Below are 22,943 nucleotides of genomic sequence, written 5' to 3'. Positions count from 1 at the left end.
GATGGAAGTGTAGTTTTTCACGACACATCCGGCCAACCATGACACAGAGAAGCCCATTACTTGTGTACTACATTTCCCAGAGTAATCGTCTGTTGTTTCTTGCTAGTGACGGACGCTTCTTGTATCTCGAATTTGAGGCTATTACGATTACAATAACATTAGCTGGCTGTTAACCATCTATGAGTGTTTGGCAACAAAATGGGGGTATCAGATTTACAATTTGATACAAATGGTAAGTGTGCTTGTGTATGTTTACACGTAAACTTTTTTGACGCATGGTTAGCCTCCCCCAATTTTAAAATATGCCGTTACAGCTAACATAGGGTGTTCGCGTTTGTGCAAGAATCTTTTATCTTGCCAAATAACGATAACCAACCTCTTTTAAAATCACTATGATTGTATTCAACCCCCCATGAAGATGTGCTTTCATAAAATTTTTGGCACGTTTCGTTGTGTCTTCATTCTCCATGGTTAGATCTTGTGAGCACTCCTAACTTCAACAACACTGTTCTTAGGAATTGAAGAAAGGTATTTAGTTTATTTTGAATGAATAAAACAGTATTCAGTTTATTGTGAATGAATGACATCTTCGAAATGGCCTTTTATTTATCTCTCTGTCAATTATAAGCATATTCTATCAATCATCTTTTTTTTTTTTTTTTTTTAACCCAAAAGGGCCTGTGGTAGATCTTTCTGCTCGGGGTATGCGGAAGCTCGACCCCAGTTTCATTTGCTCTGAAGAAACTCACACTCTCATCTTGGACCAAAATGAAATCATGAAACTGGACCATCTGGAAAGGAATTTGGGCCTTCAGCAGGTACATCAGATCAGATTAGATCAAATTTCCTTTTATTGTTATTGCACAAAATAAAAACTGCAGTGAGATTCATGGCAACGAAATGTCAGAGTTAAAACATACAAAAATAACTAAATAATATAACTAAAATAAATAGTGCCAATAAAAAAGAAGTAAATAATAAATGAATAAGTACAGATCCAAACAGAACAACCAGTAGGGTTACATAAGTACAAGCATACCTCAATATTCATATTGCACTAAGATATTGCACATATGAAAAATAGATGTGTTTACATTACTCTCTATGACAGGGGTCGGGAACCTTTTTGGCTGAGAGAGCCATGAACACCACATTTTTAAAAATGTAATTCCTTGAGAGCCATACAATATGTTTTATGTAATTTCAACACTTTTAAAGCACAAACGTTTGGGTTAGTCTCTTTTTGGTAACATTGTTATGCTGTTGCTAATCAAACATAAGTATTTCTTACCGTTAACGCGACTTCTGGTGCTGCATGGTTTTGCTGATTGCTTTGTCGTCTGGTTAATACTTAGTGGAGTTAAGCTTCATGCAGGCGTTGAAAAATTTAGGATGCGTCTCTTTTCATGTTCAGATTAGATGTTCAGGTAGATTTTTTTTCTTTAACGAACTCAGTGAAGGACTTGAATGAATCCTCCCCTTTCGTTGTCCCTTTCATAGTCAAAACCTTGCAATCACGCTGAATTGGGACGAATTGCTTACGTGTGTTGACTCATCCAGAGCGAGAGAAGAAAACGGTGCCGCATTTATGTCCTTCACTTGCATTGACTCAATTTGATTTGACATCATGATGGTAAGATCGTGAACAGCTCTAAGTTAGATTGAGTAAGAAGGAGGCATATCTTTTATCCGTTTAATTAACTTGTCTTCTTTCGAAAAGTCAAAGTTCTCCACAAAGGCAAATTCCTCTGTCCATTCCTGCTGAAAAGTACGATGCTCCTCGTCTTTTTTTCTTTTTGTCATCTTCTCAAAAAGGTTTCTAAAATCAGCTGACAAACGCGGAAAACAAAACTAAAAAAGTTAACTTCACGCACACGTGCACATTGGCCACTATTTTCGACAGCAAAATACGGTGACCCACTTGAACAGTGTCTCTGCCTCATCTGCGTTGCCAATGCGATTGATAGATAAATAAATATATAGATGGACACAACGACATGTATGATTGCCACTTTCCCACTAAAATTACTGCGAACCGGCTTTCTAGTCGCCGGTTGTAGTATAAGGACTACGTGTCCGATGATCACCCTAAGCTCACGCAGCCAATGAACTTGGGGGCGGATCTAACGGTGCACATCTAGGTTGCTATTTGAGTGCAATGCACAAAGGAGTATAGCGAAACTTTTTTTTTTTTTTAATAGTTAAAGATTTGTCTGAGAGCCAGATGCAGCCGTCAAAATAGCCAGATTTGGTTACCGACCCCAGCTCTATTCGGTAGATTAAATGTTAAATTAATTGATTGATTGATTTTATTAACCGACTCGAGGGCCAAGCCACAACCATATAATTCAAGGAAATGATTAAAAACAAAATAACAATGAAAGGACGTAAACTACAGTGATACAAAACTAGGTCATCTCCTGACCCAGTTTTAAAAGGCACCTATACCAGTGTTTCCAGAACAGTGAAAAGCACCGAGTAGAACTGTGCAAAAATGTTCGTCAGGCCCAAGACAATCACATTTTTAGAACACTTCAAACGATCAATAAAATTAAACATCAGCACCCTTAGGAGGGCCTGGTGAGTATTCACCTGAGCAGCCACAAACATTTCAGAGGCACTGCACCACCTGGGCCTCTTCGACAAGATTCTCAGCAAGTCATTGTATGCCACTTGCAGTCTCTGAAAACTTGTTGTAATTTGACCACTGATGCGCAGTGTAGAGAAGTACAATAGGCCTTGAAAAGGGCGAGCTTGACCTCATCAGAGCACTGACCAAATTTTCAGGAGAGAACATTGGCTTGGGCATATAATGAGCGACAGTCGAAAAATGTCCTTGTTGTCAGTCAGAGTGTCCGTGAGCATATGACCAAGGTATTTCACCTGACTACAGGACTTTAAAACTTGAACAGACAACTTAAAATCAGGGAAAAGCAACCGTTTGTCTTCTTTGGTTCTTAAAATCATAATGACACTCTTTGATTCATTGTATTTAATGTTGTATAGCTCCCCAAACCCGGAACACACATTGAGTAGCTGCTGCAGACCAGCTGAGCTTGGACTAAGTAGCACACAATCATCTACATACGTTAGATGGTTCGCCACCAACCCACCAACCATCCAGCCAGTTTTACACTTACTTAACAGTTCTGACAGTTCATTCATATAAAAATTGAATAAAATTGGAGATAGGATGCTCCCCTTTCTGACCCCATTGCTAACTTGAAAGGGCGCAGATATACAGCCGTCCCACTTCACCTTCATAGTTTGATGAGTATACTAATATAAAAGAATTCTTATAATGTCATTGGGAACCCCCGCTTGACGTAATTTCTTAAATAACTTCCTGTGGTTCACACGATCAAAGGCTTTGGAAGCGCCTAGAAAACACATGAACATAGAGTTTTTCCTCATATAGGTATTGGCCAATTATTTTAGAACATAAATACACATGTCTGTGCCATGTCTAGGTGATTATCTGTAGAGCTTATATATTAACTCTCTCCGGGATAAGGAATTCAAATACCTTAGAAAGAACACTAGCTAGGGCGATGGGCCTATAGTTGTCCGAGCTGCCCACTTTCCCTGCTTTATCTTTGATGACAGGGACTGGTAGCACCGACATCATAGAGTCGGGAAGACAGCCGTGATCCATAAAGGAAGCAAAGCAGAGTGCAAGAAGTGGAATAAGCCTCGGACTAGCATGCAAAAGTTATTCGGCAGATATAGAATCCGTACCTGTGGACTTATTTACTGATAAGTTTTTGATGACTTCAAACACCTCATGGATCTAAATCGTAAACACCTTTCGATATTGCCCTCTTGATAGTGTTCAGTTGGGACACCGTTAAAAAGATTTTCATAATGCTGTCGCCAGAAAGCAGCAATAGCATTTGCACCAGAGAAGCCATCTTTTGAGCAAGGTAAGCAGGGCTTTCAATGATTAGCAAGCCTCACCTCCTTCCAAAAGGCTTTAGTGTTTTTACAAAGAAGCTTCTTGGCCATGGATTCAGCCCTCAATGCTTGCTCATTCTTTTTAATGTACCGTAAAGCATATTTATATTTTGCATTCGTACACTTCTTATATTCAAATAAAGGGCCCTGCCTGGGTCCACCTGCCAAAGCCCAAGCCTTGGTAGCTTCACATGCTTCAGCATAAAATCAGCAACATAAGTGTTCCAGCCAGGCCTAACTCTACTCCTCCTTTTAGGTGTACAAAGGGGTTTACTGGCAGCCAGTAGAGCTGACATAATGTAATTCTACATTTCCATGACATCTGTTTTATGACTGGGGTTACTGCAGTTATTCTTTCTACACATGACTGCTTCTTTGGGCTGATATATGTTGCTCAGCAGTACATCGGTGTCAGAAATATACACTGCTGGCCAAAGGTATTGGCGCCCCTACAATTCTGTCAGATAATGCTCAATTTCTCCTAGAAAATGATTGCAATTACAAATGCTTTGGTAGTAATATCTTCATTGATTTTGCTTGCAATGAAAAAACTCAAAGGAGAATGGGGGAAAAAAATTAAATCATTATCTTTTTACACAAAACTCCAAAAATAGGTCAGACAAAAGTATTGACACCCTTTCAATAATCACGGGATGCTTCTCTAATTTGTGTAACTAACAGCACCTGTTACTTACCTGTGGCGCATAACAGGTTGTGGCAATAACTAAATCACACTGCAGCCAGTTAAAATGGATTAAAGTTGACTCAACTTCTGTCCTGTGTAGGGCTGCAGCTATCGAATATTTTAGTAATCGAGTAATCGACTGAAAATTCTATCGATTAATCGAGTAATCGGATAAAACAAATATATTTTTAGGTGAAGAGCAATTATACATATACATGAGAAAACAAGACATTTCATCTAATCTTGAACCATTTTCAGTCAATCAATGTCTTTATTTTCGATGTATATTGTTGAAAACAGCCAACAATTGCATCTCAGATGTAACTAGAATTTAAAAAAAAGACTAATTCACTGCTTTCACTCAAAAAACTTTTAGATCTTATTAAAAATATATATATATATGAATATCTTACCTAAAAATGCCGTTACGCTTGATAACACACATCACTTAAAAGTTAGGATTTTTTCCCCACGTGTTTCAATTGAATTTCTCTTTGTGTCAAGCCATTTTTAAGTTCTAGTTAAGTTTTAAGTTAGTCTAAACTGTAAGTCCTGATAGGATTTTGAGTTTTTGCAGTGTTCAAAATAAATGTATGATACAGGCTGTATTGGAGCACATTAGGCACCAGTGCTACTTGGTGTTTTATCCAGCAATGACTACTGAGCTAAAATTGATAGTTAGCATGATTAAGTTTTTATTTTACACCCTCATCACTCCACAATGCTATGTTATGTTAAAGCCTGTATGTAAGACACGTTAGCCACGCATCGACAGTGGTCATAATTAATTGAAACATAGTCCTCCGCAGGGCTAACGTTACGTGAGCTAGTAGCGACAGTAACGTTAATCTTATTTATTAGCACTTAGCGCTCTTTATTAGCGCTTAGTGCTGTACTGCTTTAAGATGGCGGCTGTTTACAAACGCTGCCCAGACGTGGCCGAGTTTGTCATGACGCATCTAGTTCAACATACATGTGATCTCTATGAGACGCACCAGACGCTACCTGTTACCAATGTAGCATTTTGCGGGCTAGTATTTAGCAACGTCGGCGTCGTTTGTGGCGGCTGTCGGCTGCGGTAAGTTTTTTTTCCCCTTCTTCCTCTCCGCACGTGACAGCGCGTTGTCCCGCATTAAAAGTAGTCATAGCAAAACGTGATGCTTAGAGCTGTCAAAATAAACGATTACTCGAGGTGAATAAAATTACTCGGATCAGTTTTTAAACTCGAGTTACTCGAGTTGCTCGAGTACTCGTTTCAGCTCTAGTCCTGTGTCCTTGTGTGTACCACATTGAGCATGGAAAAAATAAAGAAGACCAAATAACTGTCTGAGGACTTGAGAAGCAAAGTTGTGAGGAAGCATGGACAATCTCAAGGTTACAAGTCCATCTCCAAATACCTAAATGTTCCTGTGTCTACCGTGCACAGTGTCATCAATAAATGTAAAGCCCATGGCACTGTGGCTAACATCCCTAGATGTGGACGGAAAAGAAAAATCAAAGAGACATTTCAACGAAAGATTTTGTGGATGGTGAATAAACCTCAAATACCATACAAGTTTAAGCTGTCCTGTCCCCCACTTCTGACCCAGAGACATTAAAAAGCCAGGCTGGAGTTTGCCAAAACTTACCTGAGAAAGCAAAAACGTTTTGGAAGAATGTTCTCTGGTCAGATGAGACAAAAGTAGAGCTTTTTGGGAAAAGGCATCAACATCGAGTTTACAAGGGGGAAAACCAGAGGCCTTCAAAGAAAAGAACACGCTCCCCACTGTCAAACATGGCGGAGGTTCCCTAATGTTTTGGGTTGCTTTGCTAACTCTGACACTGGACTGCTTGACCATGTGCATGGCAATGGCATTATGAAGTCTGAAGACTACCAACAAGTTTTGCAGCGTAATGTAGGGCCCACTGTGAGAAAGCTGGGTCTCCCTCAGGGGACATGGGTCTTCCAGCAGGACAATGACCCAAAACACACTTCAAAGCACTAGAAAATGGTTTGAGAGAAAGGACTAGAGACTATAGTGGCCACCAATGAGTCCAGACCTGTATCCCATAGAACACCTAGGAGCAGTTCTATTAGATCTAAGTGCTGCTTTCGATGTCATCGACCATAATATATTACTTAATAAACTTAGGTGCTATGGCTTTACGCCATCTGCTGTAGCTTCGATGGAAAGTTATCTGACCAGTAGAACTCAGAAAGTTATGTTCAATGGGTGCTTTTCAAATGCACAACAAATACATTACGGAATTCCGCAAGGTTCTTCACTGGGGCCGCTGCTCTTCTCTATTTTTACAAACGACCTCCCACTTGTTTGTAAAAATGCGAGCGTGTGTATGTTTGCTGATGACTCAACACTCTATAAATCTGCCAAAACAGTGGAGGAAATCACCTCAGCCCTTAACCAAGAGCTACAGTTGGTGTTCACTTGGATCACGGACAACAAAATGGTTCTGAACATATCAAAAACTAAGAGTATTATTTTTGGAACGAAACATTCATTAAGATCCAAACCTCAGTTAAACCTTGTACTAAACAATGTGGTTGTAGAGCAGGTACAAGAAACCAAGCTCCTAGGGATAACTTTAGACAGCAATTTATCATGGTCAACACACATTGATTTGTTAGTGCAAAAGATGGGTAGGAATATATCAGTAGTAAAAAAATGTTCACCCTTTTTAACACCTCAGTTGACAAAACAGGTCTTGCAGACCCTTGTATTGTCACACTTGGACTACTGTTCGGTGGTCCGGTCAGGTACAACAAAGACGAACCTACAGAGGCTCCAACGAGTACAAAACAGAGCAGCCAGGCTTGCGCTTAAAAGCAGCCAAAGAGCCAACACAGACAATATGCATGACAAACTGTCTTGGCTTAAAGTGGATTCAAGGCTGCGAGTATCTCTTCTTGTTTTTCTGAAAAACACCATGACATTGAGCAAACCAGGCAGTTTGTTTAAGGATTACACTCTGAGCTCAACTCTGCACTCATACCCAACCAGACATGCTATTAGCGGTAACTATACCATACCTATCATAAAAACTAACTTAAAACAACGTACAATACTATGTAGAGCTATGATTGAATGGAATGCCCTCCCCGACCAAATTTTAAAAACTCAAAATAAAGCTAATTTCAAGAAGCAAATAAAGCAGTACTTTCGGGTCAACTGCATTTGATCACTGATGTAATTTGTAATGTATGCCTCTTTGTTGTTGTTGACTTATATTTTACCTCTTATATTGTCTATTTACCTCCTTACTTTCTTCTGTTTTTATGTTAGTATGTTGAATTATGTTTGTTTTAGTGTGTAAATTTTTCAAGATAAGAATTCTTCTTTTATATACAGTATAGCCTATGTTGATTGGTATGTTAATGTTTTGTCTGTTTTATGTTTTGTGTGGACCCCAGAAAGGGTCCTCCATAGATTAGTATGTTGATATTTTGTCTGTTTTATGTTTTGTGTGGACCCCAGGAAGAGTAGCTGATGTTTTCATCAGCTAATGGGGATCCTAATAAAAATACAAATACAAATACACCTGTGGAGAGATCTGAAAATGGTAGTTTGGAGAAAGCACCCTTCAAATGTCAGAGACATGGAGCAGTTGGCCAAAGAAGAATGGTCTAAAATTCAAGCAGAGCATTGTAAAAGTCTCATTGATGGATACCGGAAGCGGTTGTTCAGTTATTTTGTCTAAAAGTTATGCTACCAAGTATCAGGCTTAGGGTGCCAAAACTTTTGTCCAGCCCATTTTTGGAGTTTTGTGTAAAATAATAATAATAATAATTTTCATTCTCTTTTGTGTTTTTTCATTGCAAGCATAATAAATGAATATATTACTACCAAAGCATTTGTAATTGCAATAATTTTCTGGGAGAAATTGGGCATTATCTGATATAATTGCAGGGGTGCCAATACTTTTGGCCAGCAGTGTAGGAGGTAACGTCATCGTCAGAAAGAGAGGACCAGACAACCAGATCTGGGTTAAAATTTCTCTTCGCGTTTACAGTATTCGGGACATTAGCAAAACTAAAAACCATCTTCACAGGGATGTGATCTGAGGTAGACAATGACATGTTGTATAACATTTCCATCTGTGCCAGGCAAGTGTGAACATCTGCTGTTGAGATACAATGATCTAACCAGGATGTGGTGTGCCATGCCTCACTTTTATGGGTGTAGCTAACAGAAGGCAGGAGCTCCCTACTGGAATGAACCAACCCATTATCCCTACAAAGATGATTTAGGTGGTTATGTGTATGGGTGTTAGTGTGTATGGAGGAATTCATCAGTCTGATGGCTGCGGGGAAGTAGCTGTTCCTGAGTCTGGCAGTTATACAGCGGATGCTGCGAAACCTTTTGCCAGACACCAGGAGGGAGAACAGTCCATTCTGGGGGTGGTAGGAGTCTGAGGCAATACGTCGTGCTATGGATAGGCAGCGGCTGACTGCTATGTCCTGGATGGATGGGAGCGGTACCCCGATGATCTTCTCCGCTGACCTCACCACTCTCTGCAGAGACTGTCAGTCCAAGGCCCCGCAACTCCCAGACCAGACGAAGATGCAGCTGGCCAGCAGGCCAGATGGTCCCTCTGGGTGGGAGGGGGGAGAGTGGCTCTACTCATCCACCACAGGAAATGCAGGCGCTGCCGTGCCTTTAACACATTAAGGACCAGGTTGTTGACCTTACACCAGTCCACAACGTGCTGCACTTCCTCAGTGTGTACCGCACGCATGCTATTTTTAGACCGTGACGTCGCATCGTAAAGCGGAAGTAAAGTAGAAGTGGGACATTATAGACCCGCCCTCGCATAGACACTATGTTAATACTGCTACTTTTCTCCGGTAATCTTTCAAAAACTAATATGCCGATCACACATTGCTTTTTTGGAAATTGTAGAAAGAGTCTAGACATTACGACATATGAAGGATGTTTTCCTCATACATTTCCCGAAACCAAAAACTCGCAGGAAAAATGTGAAGAATGAATCAACTTGTGCTGACTTTTAACGGCCGCTCGGTGAATCCATTGACATTTCATATGCAGTTAACATTTTGTTGGGTTGGCATGGTCTTTCAGAGGACAAAGAGGTAAGCCATTTTGATATTTTTAACTTATTTTTTAGCGTAACGTTGTGCCGGTGCTGCTTCTGTCTGACAATGAATGACCTGAAAAGAATTAAAATGGTATCTGACTGCCAGTTACCATTTCTGTTGTAAAAAAACAACAACTTTCGAAAGGGGGAAGTATAAATAAATTATAGAATTAAGATTTGTTATCAATGAAAAAATTAAAAGTGTTCGTTGGCTGTCACTGAGTAGAATTTGCCATCGCTACACAAACTAACTAAATAACCCCCAAGAACGGTCAGAGATGTAGGACAACCAGAGGATATAATATATTAGAAAGACAGGGCTGGTGGTAAAGGATAGCTTGTTGAAACAGGAGAATGTCATTGTCAGTCGTGTCGATAAAAAAGCTAAGGCTATGCTTAGGTCTGCTCGGTTTTTTCGTCTTTTTCGGCCTTTGACACTCGAGCCATCTCTTTTACTGAACATTTTTATGTTCTTCCACATTTTTGCCAGTGAATTTGGCGCCAGGGACATCATTTTCGGAAAGAATTGATAGGTTTAGCTCTGTAAACATCTCCTTTGTACCCGATTTCCATTCATTTCCTATTAGGGCCAAACGGTTCCGTGTTCCCCCTTAGCTACAGTAGCTAATGTCATAAATATTGCTGAGCGGAAGTGACGTGTTGCTTGCGGTACTCCATTGCCTGTGTCGTCAGCGTACTTTAGAATGTGATTACTGCTGTACTACGGGCAACAGTCATGGGTCATCAGAGTGAACAGCAGGGGGCTGAACACATATCCCTTGGGGGAGCCAGTGTTCAGGGAGATGACCCTGGATGTGTTGTTGCCCACTCGGACTAACTGGAGAGAGATCAGAAGGCCCTACCTCTGAAGTAGATACTATTTGTCATCTAATATGTTTTTCTATTTTTTTTCAGCTGTCTGTCGCAAGCAATCGCCTCGTGAGAATGATGGGCGTGTCACAGCTCAAAGAACTGCAAGTCCTTAATCTTCCAAATAACAGTATCGGCTACATTGAAGGACTGCGGGACATGCCCAACCTCAAATGGCTCAACTTGTCGGGAAATGCAATAAAGGTGAAACTTTTATGACATTTTTTCACTATTGTGTACAGAAATATAAATACATTAAAACCACTATGTGATTGTTTTTGCGCAGGTTATTGAACAGCTGAACAACTGTGTTTCCCTTCAACACTTGGATCTTTCAGACAATAGCATAACGAACATTGGTGATTTGAGTAAACTTGTGGCGTTAAAGGTGTGTATGACATCCTTAGAGGAAACGTTGTGTGTTTTTGATCATTTAAAACAGTTCCTAAGTCTCTTAATAACATGTCCGTCAAATATTTTCGTCCAAAATTGGCATCCCTTTTTGGTGTCAATTTCACAGACACTTCTTTTGCATGGAAACAGTATAACAACGCTTCGCACTGTGCCTGCCAACCTACCCGCCCATGTTTCCATCCTGTCATTGGCATCAAATGAAATTACAGATTTAACTGAAGTAAGTATTCCTCCAGAATCCAGAAGCATACCGAGATTTAAAGTTGACTTTTGCTTAAAGGTGGCACACTTGGCTCAGCTTCATGAATTGGAGCAATTATCTATAATGAACAACCCTTCTGTGATGCCAACACCATCGCTGCCACGTTTTGACTACCGGCCCTATGTGATGAGTTGGTGCCTTAGCCTGAAAGTGTTGGATGGCTTTGTGGTCTCCCAAAAAGAAGGGTAAGTCAAATGTCGTCTGATTGTAATTGTAATTCACTATTATAGGTGAATGTAAGGACAATACTCACGAAGAATTTTTCCTCATATTTATGTAGTAGTATGTGCGTTCGGCAATACACCTAAAAACATACATTTAAATTAGGATTTAATGAGTATTTTTGCGATAAATTAATCTATATTTTTAAACTATATTATTTCTTAATACTTTATTATGATTTTTACATTTTTATTTATTATGTCCCGATCCAGTATTTACAGTACTTCCTCTTCTGCTTGTTCCAGGAGTGTTGTGGAGTATAAAATGTATATATTTTTGTATCTTTTGGCAATGTCATTGTATTTCTGGATAATTTTGTAACTTTTTAGCCCTTAAAAAGTAGAAAAAATATAAATTAGGTCTGAACAATATTGGAACAAACTAATATTGCGATATAAAGCATATTGCCGAGGCTCCACACTTTTTGCAAAATTTTTTCTTAAAAGTTCCCCAGCACAAACGCCGTACATTAATCACTCTCCATAACATTCATATAATTCATATTAGTAAGTCCACTCAAATTCCCTCACGCTTTGATGCTCATGCTGCCGATAACAGCCTCACGACATCGAAGATTGACAATGATTAACACATTTGTGCCTTTGATCGTACTGTTATCAAGCATTCACTTGCCACATCAGAGCCACAAACATGTCAATCATCGTTAACTTTAAGTACCAAATGTCAGCTGCACTGGTGCCCGAGACAAGTAGCAGGAGGTAGGGTGAGAGGCTGTGCAAGCATGAAGCAGAAAAAGATAAAGAGGGCGAAAACACTTAGGTGACTTGAAGTTCCCCTCTGAGATTTGGCCTGATTTCAGTATTGTCCTATATGCATGTGTGATACATCATTGGAAAGCTTAAAATCTTTATTTTCTGGGGGAAGAAAATTTTTGAACAGAAGGGCATTTTTTGTCTTTGATCATCACTATGCATGTACTAAGACATGTGGGTGGATTTACAATAATAAAGGAAATTGGTGCGTGAGTAAATGTAGATTTACTCTACCCCTGTGTTTTATTTTATAAATGAATATGGCTAAACGGGGAGTTAGCTGTATAGTCAATGATAACTTTACTGCAAACAGTTTTTGATTTGGCTTGATTTTATTTAATCTGTGCAAAAAAAAAACCTTCCCAGAGGAATTTTAGGGGTTAAAATCCAATACCATAATATTTTAATTTTTGCAATGGGCTTCAATTATGATTAAAGAATGTGAATGCGAGATACTGAAATTAAAAGGCTCCATAGGCATAAAGGGAACATATAAATGTGAGTACATAACTATTCTATTTATTAACTAACTATACTATTATACTATCTATCTATTGTATTTAGCCATGAAGCCTAGGACCTAGGCTTTATGATTTAAGTATCTAATGTATCTAATACAGCGATATCATCCCATAATAAGCAATCCAAACGGCAACAAGGGTCGAAAAGATCATGGGCAGCATGCTAGTCAGTTAGTCTGCTGTGTCCATATTTCTCGCAATTGCATCTTTTTGTGGCTTTCCAGTAACTCGAGGTGAGAGCATTAGTGAGCATAATTAAAGACACCATGATTTTAACAAGATATTATCGCGTACTTACCTCGATCCAAAAACTCCGTTTAGCATGTATCACCGAGTGTCAAGAGTCAAGACACAGCTGTGAATGGCCACAGCTGGACTTTGTGGGGATTTTATGGGTGAAACACGGTAATATAACAATGGTCGCAATGCAGAAATCACAGACAACAAGGAGTGGCGGAGATTTTCTTTTTCAAATATTTTTTTCAATTTTTCTTCGTTTGTATCGATTATTTTTCATCTAAAATATCGGGGGAAATGGGATAGTAAACAAAAAAAAAATACATTTAAGCGATAGTTATGAGGTAGATATCCGTGACCTATTTACAGACACTATTTTTTTTCATCGTGACATAATGTAAAAGTTAGTGAATAATTTTTAGTCTTTTTTTTTTTTTAATATTAGACATCAATTAATGATTCTAAACTAAAAAGGATAGACATTTCTAATATAAAATATAATTACTTACCTTCTTTTTATGGCTGGGTTGAAACAAAAGCGGTTGCGCAGTGTCTGTAAACGGGCTTCTTCAGGGTAAAACGGACAAATGAAAAATTAGCCGGGGGCATAATGCGCCATGAAACTGCTATGGCAGCATATAGACATATTGTTCTATAAAACACAACAGATCTTTTGGCTTAAAATACAGCAGTTTATTTTAAGGAGGGGTGCAAAAGCAGAAACTTCTTTTTCAGCCTTGTCTGTGTTTTCCGCAATGCATATTTTTTAATTAAAAACCTAATCCTTTTCACCCGATTCTGATCCTCTGAAAAATAGCGCTATCGGCCCAATTTCCAATCACGTGGCTGGATTGGGACAACCCTTTTTTTTTTTCTATCTTTCTATGATTTTTTTTTATTTATTATAGGTTTTTCTCATTTTCGGCCCTATGTCTCAATTTAATTTTCTGCATTTAGTATTTTATTTTGATAACATTTTTTTAAATGTACTATACTTATTCCTCCAATGCTCTATGCATATTTCTAAAAAATAATAATTTTAGGCATCATGTCCTAACACACATTTACTGTACTTCAATTTAGAGCCACAAATAAGGTTTGTTTTTTGAGTGCTTTTACTAGACATTGTTTTTGTGTTTTATCACCAATTCTAGACTGAAAGCTGAGTGGCTATACAGTCAAGGAAAAGGACGCTCCTTTCGACCCGGCCAGCACGTTGAACTGGTTCAGTACCTTTCCACCGTTTGCCTCCGGACTGCATCGTCGCCCTTGGTGACGGCGGAAGATGCCAAATTAGAAAAAATCTTGAATAAGCAGAGGTAGAAACATTTTCTTTTGTTCTTCATGGGAAATTGGACACAAACTAGAGAAACCATGAGTCATTTATTTCATTCCTTAAGGTTTCACCAAAGGCAGTTATTAGAAGAGACGCAAGCGGAATGTCCAAGCCCTCGTCGACCCACTGAACTAGCTGTGGAAAGAGTGGACACATCACATTTTCTTTCACAAGGGGACACTTTAGAGGCCAAGAAAATGATATCAACGCCACCTTCTGCTGTGCCATCAGACCTGGAAAGAGGCAAGAAAAGACTGATTTCTCTCCAATTAGCCACTGAGTTAATCAATTTTAAATTGCTGACATTTTTATGGGGCGAGTCAGAGTAATTGAATCGTTAGACAGGACATTAACCCGTGGTGGGAAACTCATTTAGCTCATTGACGGCGCTAGATGTCCAATCTGCGCGGTTAACTCTTTAGCTGCTGTTGAAGACGCTTGAGTCCAAACCTTTTTTCTTACTTGGAGAGGGCAAATGAACATTCATTCACCAATTTAACCCCGGTGCAGTTTGAAACTCTTACGTTTGAAGACCAGTGTGTACTAGGAGTGTGACAATAAATCAAAAAAGTGATATAACCTGATACTTATATCGATATGCTCCCACCAAAAATTGATACCACGTTTTTAAACGGTGTCACTTATCAAAACAAACAGAACCAAAAAAGGGGGTACAAACAGTTTGCTACCAAAATCTTCAATTAGAATAGTCTCTTCATGAGCTCACTAGCTGCTATTGATGGGGCTAGACATTCAATTCATTTTCACTGGATTGGACGTCCAGCGCCATCAAATGGCACTAAAACCAGAGCATTCACAGCCAGTTTTCCTGTTCATTTTACGGCATTAACTGGTTACTTCTTGTTGATTTTGAGTCACATCCTATTCATTTAGGGAAATTGTTGAGCAGTGTTGTTAATCTTACTTTTAAAAAGTAATTAATTACAGTTACAAATTACTTCTCCTAAAAAGTAATTGAGTGTAACTCAGTTACCTCAATGTAAGAGTAATTAGTTACTTGGCAAAGTAACTGGCGTTACTTTCATGTTTTACATATTATTATTTGATCCATTCTATAATATCTTTCACATCATATATGTTTATATTAACTGACTGAATTAAACTGGGGGTTTTCTTCATTCCAAAAAAAAAAAAAAAAAAAACAGGTCACATGGGTTTTTGGGACAATAGGCACTAGCCCAATTCTTTACCCTAAACTTGACACAGGGGTATTGTGGATATTGCGACAACTAGAATGTAACCTTTGCTATGTTTGGAAGTAATATAATATTGTGAATCAACCGGTCGAGTTATTAAAATTGCTCCCATTATTGCATTAGTTCCCTTCTGTCTACTTTCAACATGTGAAAGTTTTAAAACCATTTCATCATTTAAAGATAAATTCAAGTCAAGATTTTAGATTTTAAGATTTCGGAGTATTTTAGATAAAAAGTTACTTAAGTTCGCTAGCAAGGTTTGCTACAACTGAGCCTTCCTGAGAAGTCTACTGCTTTAAGACGGCGGCTGTTTACGAACGCCGTCGAGTCTGTCATTTAGCATATAGTTCTCTATACATGTGCTAACGCCGCCGAGTCTGTCATTTCACTTCTATATACATGTGATATCTACCGTAGCATCATTTGGGCGTAATTTGTAGGCTGTCGGCTGCAGTTAGGTATTATTGGAACGACCTAGCATAGCGTTTGCAATATTCAGCCAAATTGCAGTAACGCACTAACGCACCCGTCAGTAACGAGAATGGCGTAGCAAAGATGAGAAATCTAGAAATGAGAGATCTACTAGTAATAAACTTATTCCAATTCATAACAGAAAGATGAAAATAGCTGTTTTTTCTTTTTATTACATGCATAATAAAATACTACAGAATGATTTCCTGACCCATGTGTCGATAAAGTTGTATCGCCATATCTTGAGATCGTTATCGTGAGCCTTGTATCGCATGAATGTAAGCTAGTACTATTATACTACTGTACTACTGTTGGATTCTATTCTTGTAATTAAATGATATAAAGGGGGGGGGGAACTAATGTCTTGTCCGTAATGATATATATATATATATATGTTTGTTTTTTCCATTTGTTCCACATAGGTCGGGCAGTGCAGTTCAATACATGGGTGAGCTATGACTCATCCAGCGTTTCCCTTCCATGTATAAGCAGCCCAAAGCGTGGAGGAGAGAGCCTTCTTTTAGAAGACGTGCAGACGGATGAGGACAAGTTGAACAGCAGTGCACTATCATGCGAGTCCTTCACGTCCTTCACACCTCACCTCGAACCGCAGTCTCTCCACTCAGAGAGCGACGACGAGACGGAGACATTTGAAGCCGACTCGCTGGCCCCAAGGCATCCGTCGACCCCACTGGCTCGCCAAGACAAAAAAGAAGAAAAGGTTACACCTTGCTTGGAAGCAGCGGAAGATCAAAAGTTCATGTATTTGGTCAAAACGACAGAGGAAGCATCGAGAGCAGCTGTTAAGATCCAGTCATGGTGGAGGGGACGGTACACTCGGTGTTGTCACCCCAAGGCCAGAGAGGTGCGCAGTGAGATTCGACTCCGCAGGATGCAAGATCACATTGTTTCCTTGACGCAAAAACTGGAGAGGTACACTTAAAAACATACACAATGTTTTTTCTTGACCTTATTGAGCAATGTGATTGGGGCAATAATGATGAAGTCAATTGCTGTGTGTTTTTGATTACCGGTACTTTTAGAGATGAAGACACACTAAAATATATTGATATTCACAGAATGCAGAAGCAGTGTGAGGAGGAGAGGATACAAAGGATGGTTCAGGATGAAGCAGTCAGGTTTCTTTGGGAACAGGTAAGCTAAAGAGATGGCGAAAGGCAATTACTTTTTCATGTACTCAGTTTGAAAAGTGAATTTTGGGTTGACCTCTTTAACTGTCACAAATGATTATTTTGGTATTTAACTTACCACGGATAATCTTTGCAAGTAGTCAACTAATTAACTACATTTAAGATGGAAATATGCATTAAAACCAAAAATGATATGCTGAAAAATGTTAACTATGACTAAAAGGTAACTACAGTTGTGTTCAAAATTGTTCAACCCCCACAGTGGATAAGTGTTTTGCAAGTTTGACATTCCATGTTTCATCTTGTTTATAATCACATCAAATAATGACATGTCAAATAGAGAAATACAACAGAAATAATAAAAATATTTTTGGGGATATTCCAATTAATTGCCTTTCTGTGATTACTTCATTAACAAAATTATTCAACCCCCCAAGTCCACCACTCTTAAGAACAAAGGTTTTCATCAGGTGTTGTTAAACAGCTGATGAAAAAAGCTGCAAATGTGAACGGAACCCTAATGAGCAGCAATTAAGCAGATTTAAATGGACTGTGACACATGGTTCTTTCAGTTAATGACATCTTTACAACATGGTGAAGTCCAAGGAATGGTCGAAAAAGTTCAGAGAGTCGGTCATTTCACTTCATAAGCAAGGATATGGTTATAAAAAGATCGCAAAAGGACACAAAATTTCAAGAGACACAATTGAGAGCATTGTCTGCAAGTTTAAAGCTAAAGGCACAGTGGAAACGCTACCTGTGTGTGGACGAAAGAGATTAACGTTTGCAACTGCTGTGCGATAACTGAAGCGAAAGGTGGAGAAAAATCCCGGGTGACAGTTGAGGAACTACGACAGGTCATGTCATAGGAAGGTATTCAGGTTGCATCCCAGACAATAAGACGCATACTGTGAAATGATGACTTCCATGCAAGAACTCCCAGGGGCACCACCCTGCTGACTCCAAAGCACAATAACTATGCCAAAAACCATGTGGACAAACCACAAAGGGTTTGGAATACTGTTCTCTGAAGTGATGAGACCAAACTGGAACCTTTTGGTTCAATGGATCAAGAGTACGTGTGGTGGAGAAAGAATGATGCCAATAAAGCAAAGAACACCCTATCTACTGTGAAGCACAGTGGGGGATCAGTCATGCTCTGGGGTACAGGTACAGGGAATCTTCAACATGTGCAAGGTATTATGAATTCAGTTCAATACAAGAAGATCTTGGATGCAAATGTCATGAAGCCATTGACAAAGCTGAGGCTTGGGTGAGGTTGGACCTTCCAATAGGACAATGATCCTAAGCATACCTCAACATCTACCATATCTTGGTTGCAAAAGAAGTGCTGGAAGATTCTGGAGTAGCCATCACAATCGCCAGACTTAAATCCCATTGAAAATCTCTGGTGGTACTTGAAGAAGGCAGTTGCAGCACGCAAGCTCAAAAATGTTAATGAACTTGAGGCCTTCGCCATGAGGAATGGGCAAAGGTACCTGTGGATCACTGCAAGAAACTTTTGTCTAGCTATGCTTCATGTCTAAATGATGTTATTGGTGAAAAGGATTTTGTACTAAAGTTGTACATACCTAAGGGGCAGAATAATTTTGTCAATGAAGTAATCACAGAAAGGCCATAAATTGGAATATTCCCAAAAAATATTTTGGTATTGCAGTAGTATTTGTCTCTTTTACATGCCATTATTTAATGCAGGGGTGCCCAAGTCCGGCCCTCGACAGCCCCTATCCAGCTTGTTTTCCATGTCCCCCTCCTCCAACACACCTGAATCAAGTAGGGGCTCTCGAGGACCGGACTTGGGCACCCCTGATTTAATGTGACTATAAACAAGATTAAAAATAAATGTCAAACTTGCAAAAACACTTATCTACTGTAGGGGTTAAATAATTTTGAACACAACTGTATGTAATTGTATCATTGGTTACCAAGGCAAAAGCAGATGTTTACAAATACTGTACCTCACTTTGATTGCCGTAAGTAGAAAGATAATTTGCTTTCATTTCAAGGACTACAGAAACCGGACAATAGTTATTTTTTCCCCTTTATTTTCGTTTAATTAAATAAAAATAAACCTTTAAAAAATTAAGAATAAATAAAAACAGAATAGGTGGTTCATATTTGCTTTGTGTATTTTATATAAAATAATTTTCATAAAAATATAATGAATTGAAAAAACAAGAAAAAGGAAAATGTTTACTGTTTTTAATGAAAACCAGATACCGTATTATTCGGACTATAAGTCGCAGTTTTTTTCATAGTTTGGCTGGGGGTGCAACTTATACGCAGGAGCGACTTATGTGTGAAAATATTAACACATTATTATTAGGGGTGTCAAACGATTAAAATTTTTAATCGAGTTAATTACAGCTTAAAAATTAATCGTAATTAATCGCAATTAATCACAATTCAAACCATCTATAAAATATGCCATATTTTTCTGTAAATTATTGTTGGAATGGAAAGATAACACACAAGATGGATATATCCATTCAACATACGGTACATAAGTACTGTATTTCTTTATTATTACAATAAATCAACAAGATGGCATTACCATTATTAACATTCTGTTAAAGCGATCCATGGATAGAAAGACTTGTAGTTCTTAAAAGATAACTGTTAGTACAAGTTATAGAAATTTTATATTAAAACCCCTCTTCATATTTTCGTTTGAATAAAATTTGTAAAATTTTCAATCAAAAAATAAACTAGTAGCCCGCCATTGTTGATGTCAATAATTACTTACACAATGCTCATGGTTGCTGAAGCTTATTAAATCAGTCGCACCCAAGCGCCAGCAGAGGGAGTCAAAACTCCGAAAAACACAAGTACACGTTTCACTGTGCTGTCATTGTAATCTCTTTGAGCAGGGTATTTGTGCGTTAATTGCGTCAAATATTTTAACGTGATTAATTTTAAAAATTAATTAACGCCCGTTAACGCGATAATTTTGACAGCCCTAATTATTATATCATTTCACGTGTTATTTTGGTGTTCTGGAGTGACACTGATAGTTTGGTAAACTTGTTAGCATGTTCTTTATGCTATAAATTGCCTTTCAAGATGACATCTCTGTTCTATGTGTTGGATTTTATCAAGTAAATTTCCCCCAACAATGCAACTTATACTCTGGTGCGACTTATATATGTTTTTTTCCTCTTCGTTGGGCATTTTATGGCTGGTGCGACTTATACTCAGGCACGACTTATAGTCCAAAAAATACGGTAATGTTCCCCTTTTTATTTAGATAAAAACCAAATGTTTACTGCACATTCTTTCTGTTTTTTAAAGTAAAACATTCTTTATAAAAATAAATGCAATAAATTGAATGAATAATAAAGAGAATGTTTACTGTTTTTCTTTTCTCAAAAAAATATATAAAATGAAGATGAACTACTACGAAATTCAAGGAGATTGTAATCATTTTCAGCTCAGCAATGTCTCTTAAACATCAAATATAAAAATAATTACCGTATTTTTTGGACCATAAATCGCACCTGAGTATAAGTCGCAACAGCCATAAAATGCCCAACGAAGAGGAAAAAAAAACATATAAGTCGCACCGGAGTATAAGTCGCATTTTTAATCGTGACAGCCCAACCTTTTAAAAGTCAGACATAGAAAGCAGAAGCTAGAAACAAAACTTGGACACCTCCACTATCTTTTCCACACGTTATGAGTTCCATGTTCAAAAATTCTAACCATTTTTGATGCTCGTCTGTCCTCAAAGCAGATTCACATACTCCTTTTTGCCTCTGCTAGGTCCAATCCATGCAACAATGGAAGCAATCCGTTGAGGAGAAGCTGGCTCAAATCTCCGCTTCTCCCGCGCCAAGTCCGGCAGCTCCTCCCGTAGCATGCGCCACTGCCAACCAACCTGCCACGGACGTCTCTTTTCCAGACTCCGGCTTCCAGACGACTACAGCGAGCGAGGAGCGTGCCGCGCCGGACGACAGCTTTCTCAGCAGTGGGACGGCGGAATCCGTGCTGACTGTGCGTGTGCCCGATCGAGACGTGGACAGCACCGACTGCAGTCTCCTGGAGCAGTATGCCACCTCCTTGCAGCAGAGGGAGGAGGAGGAAGCCGAGGAGGCGCTAACGTCGCAAACCGAAGACGACCAAACGGATGTCCACTGAGGGGGGGGGGACGGGGGGGACGCAACAGGAAGAATGTGATATTTGCCCACTGAGGCTTGACTGAAAACTGCACTTATATTTATTGTCAACTACACATTATTTCCTGAACACATTATATTTATGGCATAAATTTTGTATGACTGCCTTCCACAGAACTAGACGTCCAAGCCATTGGAAGTGGGAGGGTTGGCAGCAAATGAACGAACGTTCATTCCTTTTCACTCTCCCAGTTCAAATCGATTGGACCTCTACTAGAGATCAATTCATTTAAATACACAGCATAAGGATGTAAAGAACCTCGTGATTTGGACGTCAATGACCGTCAATGACATGGAAACTTGGCCTGGACACGAGCATGCAAAATTTAGCGTTAGGTTTACTAGTAAAAGTTACAGCACATTATTGGTTAATCCTGAAACTACCCAATTAAGCCCAGGTTTTGGTGGGTATTGTAGTTTGTGTACTTTACTACGTTAAAGCACCAGTAGTAGCGTATACTCGTAATAACCTGCATTTACTACTGTAATACTTTTCTTCTACCTCTTTTGGTAACTTTCTTTTTCTTCCTGCTAATTATGATACAATGTAATTATGTCACAATAAAAAGCAGATCAGTGCAAACGTCAGTCATGAGAAAATAAACCTATTCATCAAATCATATTTAGGAACCTCAAAACCAAATACAATAATTAATACATATTGGCAGAATAGTTACGTATTTTTTAATTTTTTAATCAAAATGATCAAGTACCGTAATTTTCGGACTATAAGCCGCTACTTTAGTTCCCTCATTTTGAATCCTGCGGCTTGTAGTCCAGTGTGTCTTATTTGTTGATTTATTTGGATTAATATGCAACACTTTATTTGACAGTGGCATCATAAGACCGTGGTAATTATGACACTATCGTGGGCATTACTGAATGCTTCTGACAGATGTCATTAAGTCTCACCCGGCAAATTATGTCACTCCATTTATGTCCAGCTCGGATCTTTTACATCCATTCAAAAGTGAGATAATTTACTTGATGATATTCTATACCATCTGTTATCAGCATTCATTAATGCTTATGACAGTGTCATGTCATAATTATGACATAATCTTATGGTGCAACTGTCAAATAAAGTGTTACCAAATACCATAACTGGTAATTAATGAAACAACTCGAAGAGTAACTGAAGAAAGGATTGGCACAGAACATGAATTTTGATTATTTCCATCTGTAGCGCTGCAATGCATGCTAGGAGGCATGCTGGTTGACAACAGTGTTGACAGGTGGCAGCAGAGGCTGACTATCTCCCCGAAGGGAGCAGTGATGGCCAAATGAAGCTTCTTGAAGCAGTGAAGCTTTGCAGCTAATTGGTTCAAAGCTTCATGGTGGTTCATTTGGTCTTATGACAGTCTTATGACGCCGCTGTCAAAGTGTTACCGATTAATATCTTTTGTTGTAAATATTGGCTTATCGTCCATTGCGGTTGATCTATGAACAAATGTCGTTTTCGTGTCAAATTTGATGGGTGGCGGTTTCTAGTCAGGTGCGCTTTATCGTCCAAAAATGACAGTATTTACATATGACTAAT

The 22,943-nt window shown here is 38.8% G+C and overlaps 1 protein-coding gene across 2 annotated transcripts; it reads left to right on the top strand.

Annotated features, from left to right (window-relative positions):
• The first annotated feature begins 40 nt into the window (after positions 1-40).
• cep97 (centrosomal protein 97) lies at positions 41-21,991 on the top strand. 2 transcript variants are annotated; one of them, XM_057853499.1, is made up of 11 exons: positions 41-232; positions 676-818; positions 10,649-10,807; positions 10,890-10,991; positions 11,124-11,237; positions 11,298-11,464; positions 14,187-14,351; positions 14,433-14,611; positions 16,479-16,989; positions 17,136-17,211; positions 20,991-21,991. In XM_057853499.1, exons 1-11 carry the CDS (start codon positions 199-201, stop codon positions 21,363-21,365), a joined length of 2,025 nt encoding a protein of 674 aa, XP_057709482.1. In that variant the 5' UTR covers positions 41-198; the 3' UTR covers positions 21,366-21,991. The 2 variants fall into 2 exon arrangements, with proteins under 2 accessions (XP_057709482.1, XP_057709483.1); XM_057853500.1 differs by lacking the exons at positions 41-232; positions 676-818 and adding an exon at positions 3,626-3,923.
• The last annotated feature ends 952 nt before the right edge of the window (positions 21,992-22,943 follow it).

The sequence above is a fragment of the Corythoichthys intestinalis genome, chromosome 12, assembly GCF_030265065.1.
Source record: "Corythoichthys intestinalis isolate RoL2023-P3 chromosome 12, ASM3026506v1, whole genome shotgun sequence".
NCBI classification, from domain to species: Eukaryota; Metazoa; Chordata; class Actinopteri; order Syngnathiformes; family Syngnathidae; genus Corythoichthys; species Corythoichthys intestinalis.
The sequence above is the reverse complement of the archived record's forward strand: the minus strand, read 5'-3'. Positions and strand labels throughout refer to the sequence as shown.

What these genes read in the sequence shown, in the direction of transcription:
- cep97 (XM_057853499.1), top strand. Translation starts at nt 199, where the DNA reads ATGGGGGTATCAGATTTACAATTTGATACAAATG. An exon ending in GTGGTCTCCCAAAAAGAAGG is followed by an intron (nt 11,465 to 14,186) that starts GTAAGTCAAATG and finishes CACCAATTCTAG; the next exon opens with ACTGAAAGCTGAGTGGCTAT. An exon ending in AAAATCTTGAATAAGCAGAG is followed by an intron (nt 14,352 to 14,432) that starts GTAGAAACATTT and finishes TCATTCCTTAAG; the next exon opens with GTTTCACCAAAGGCAGTTAT.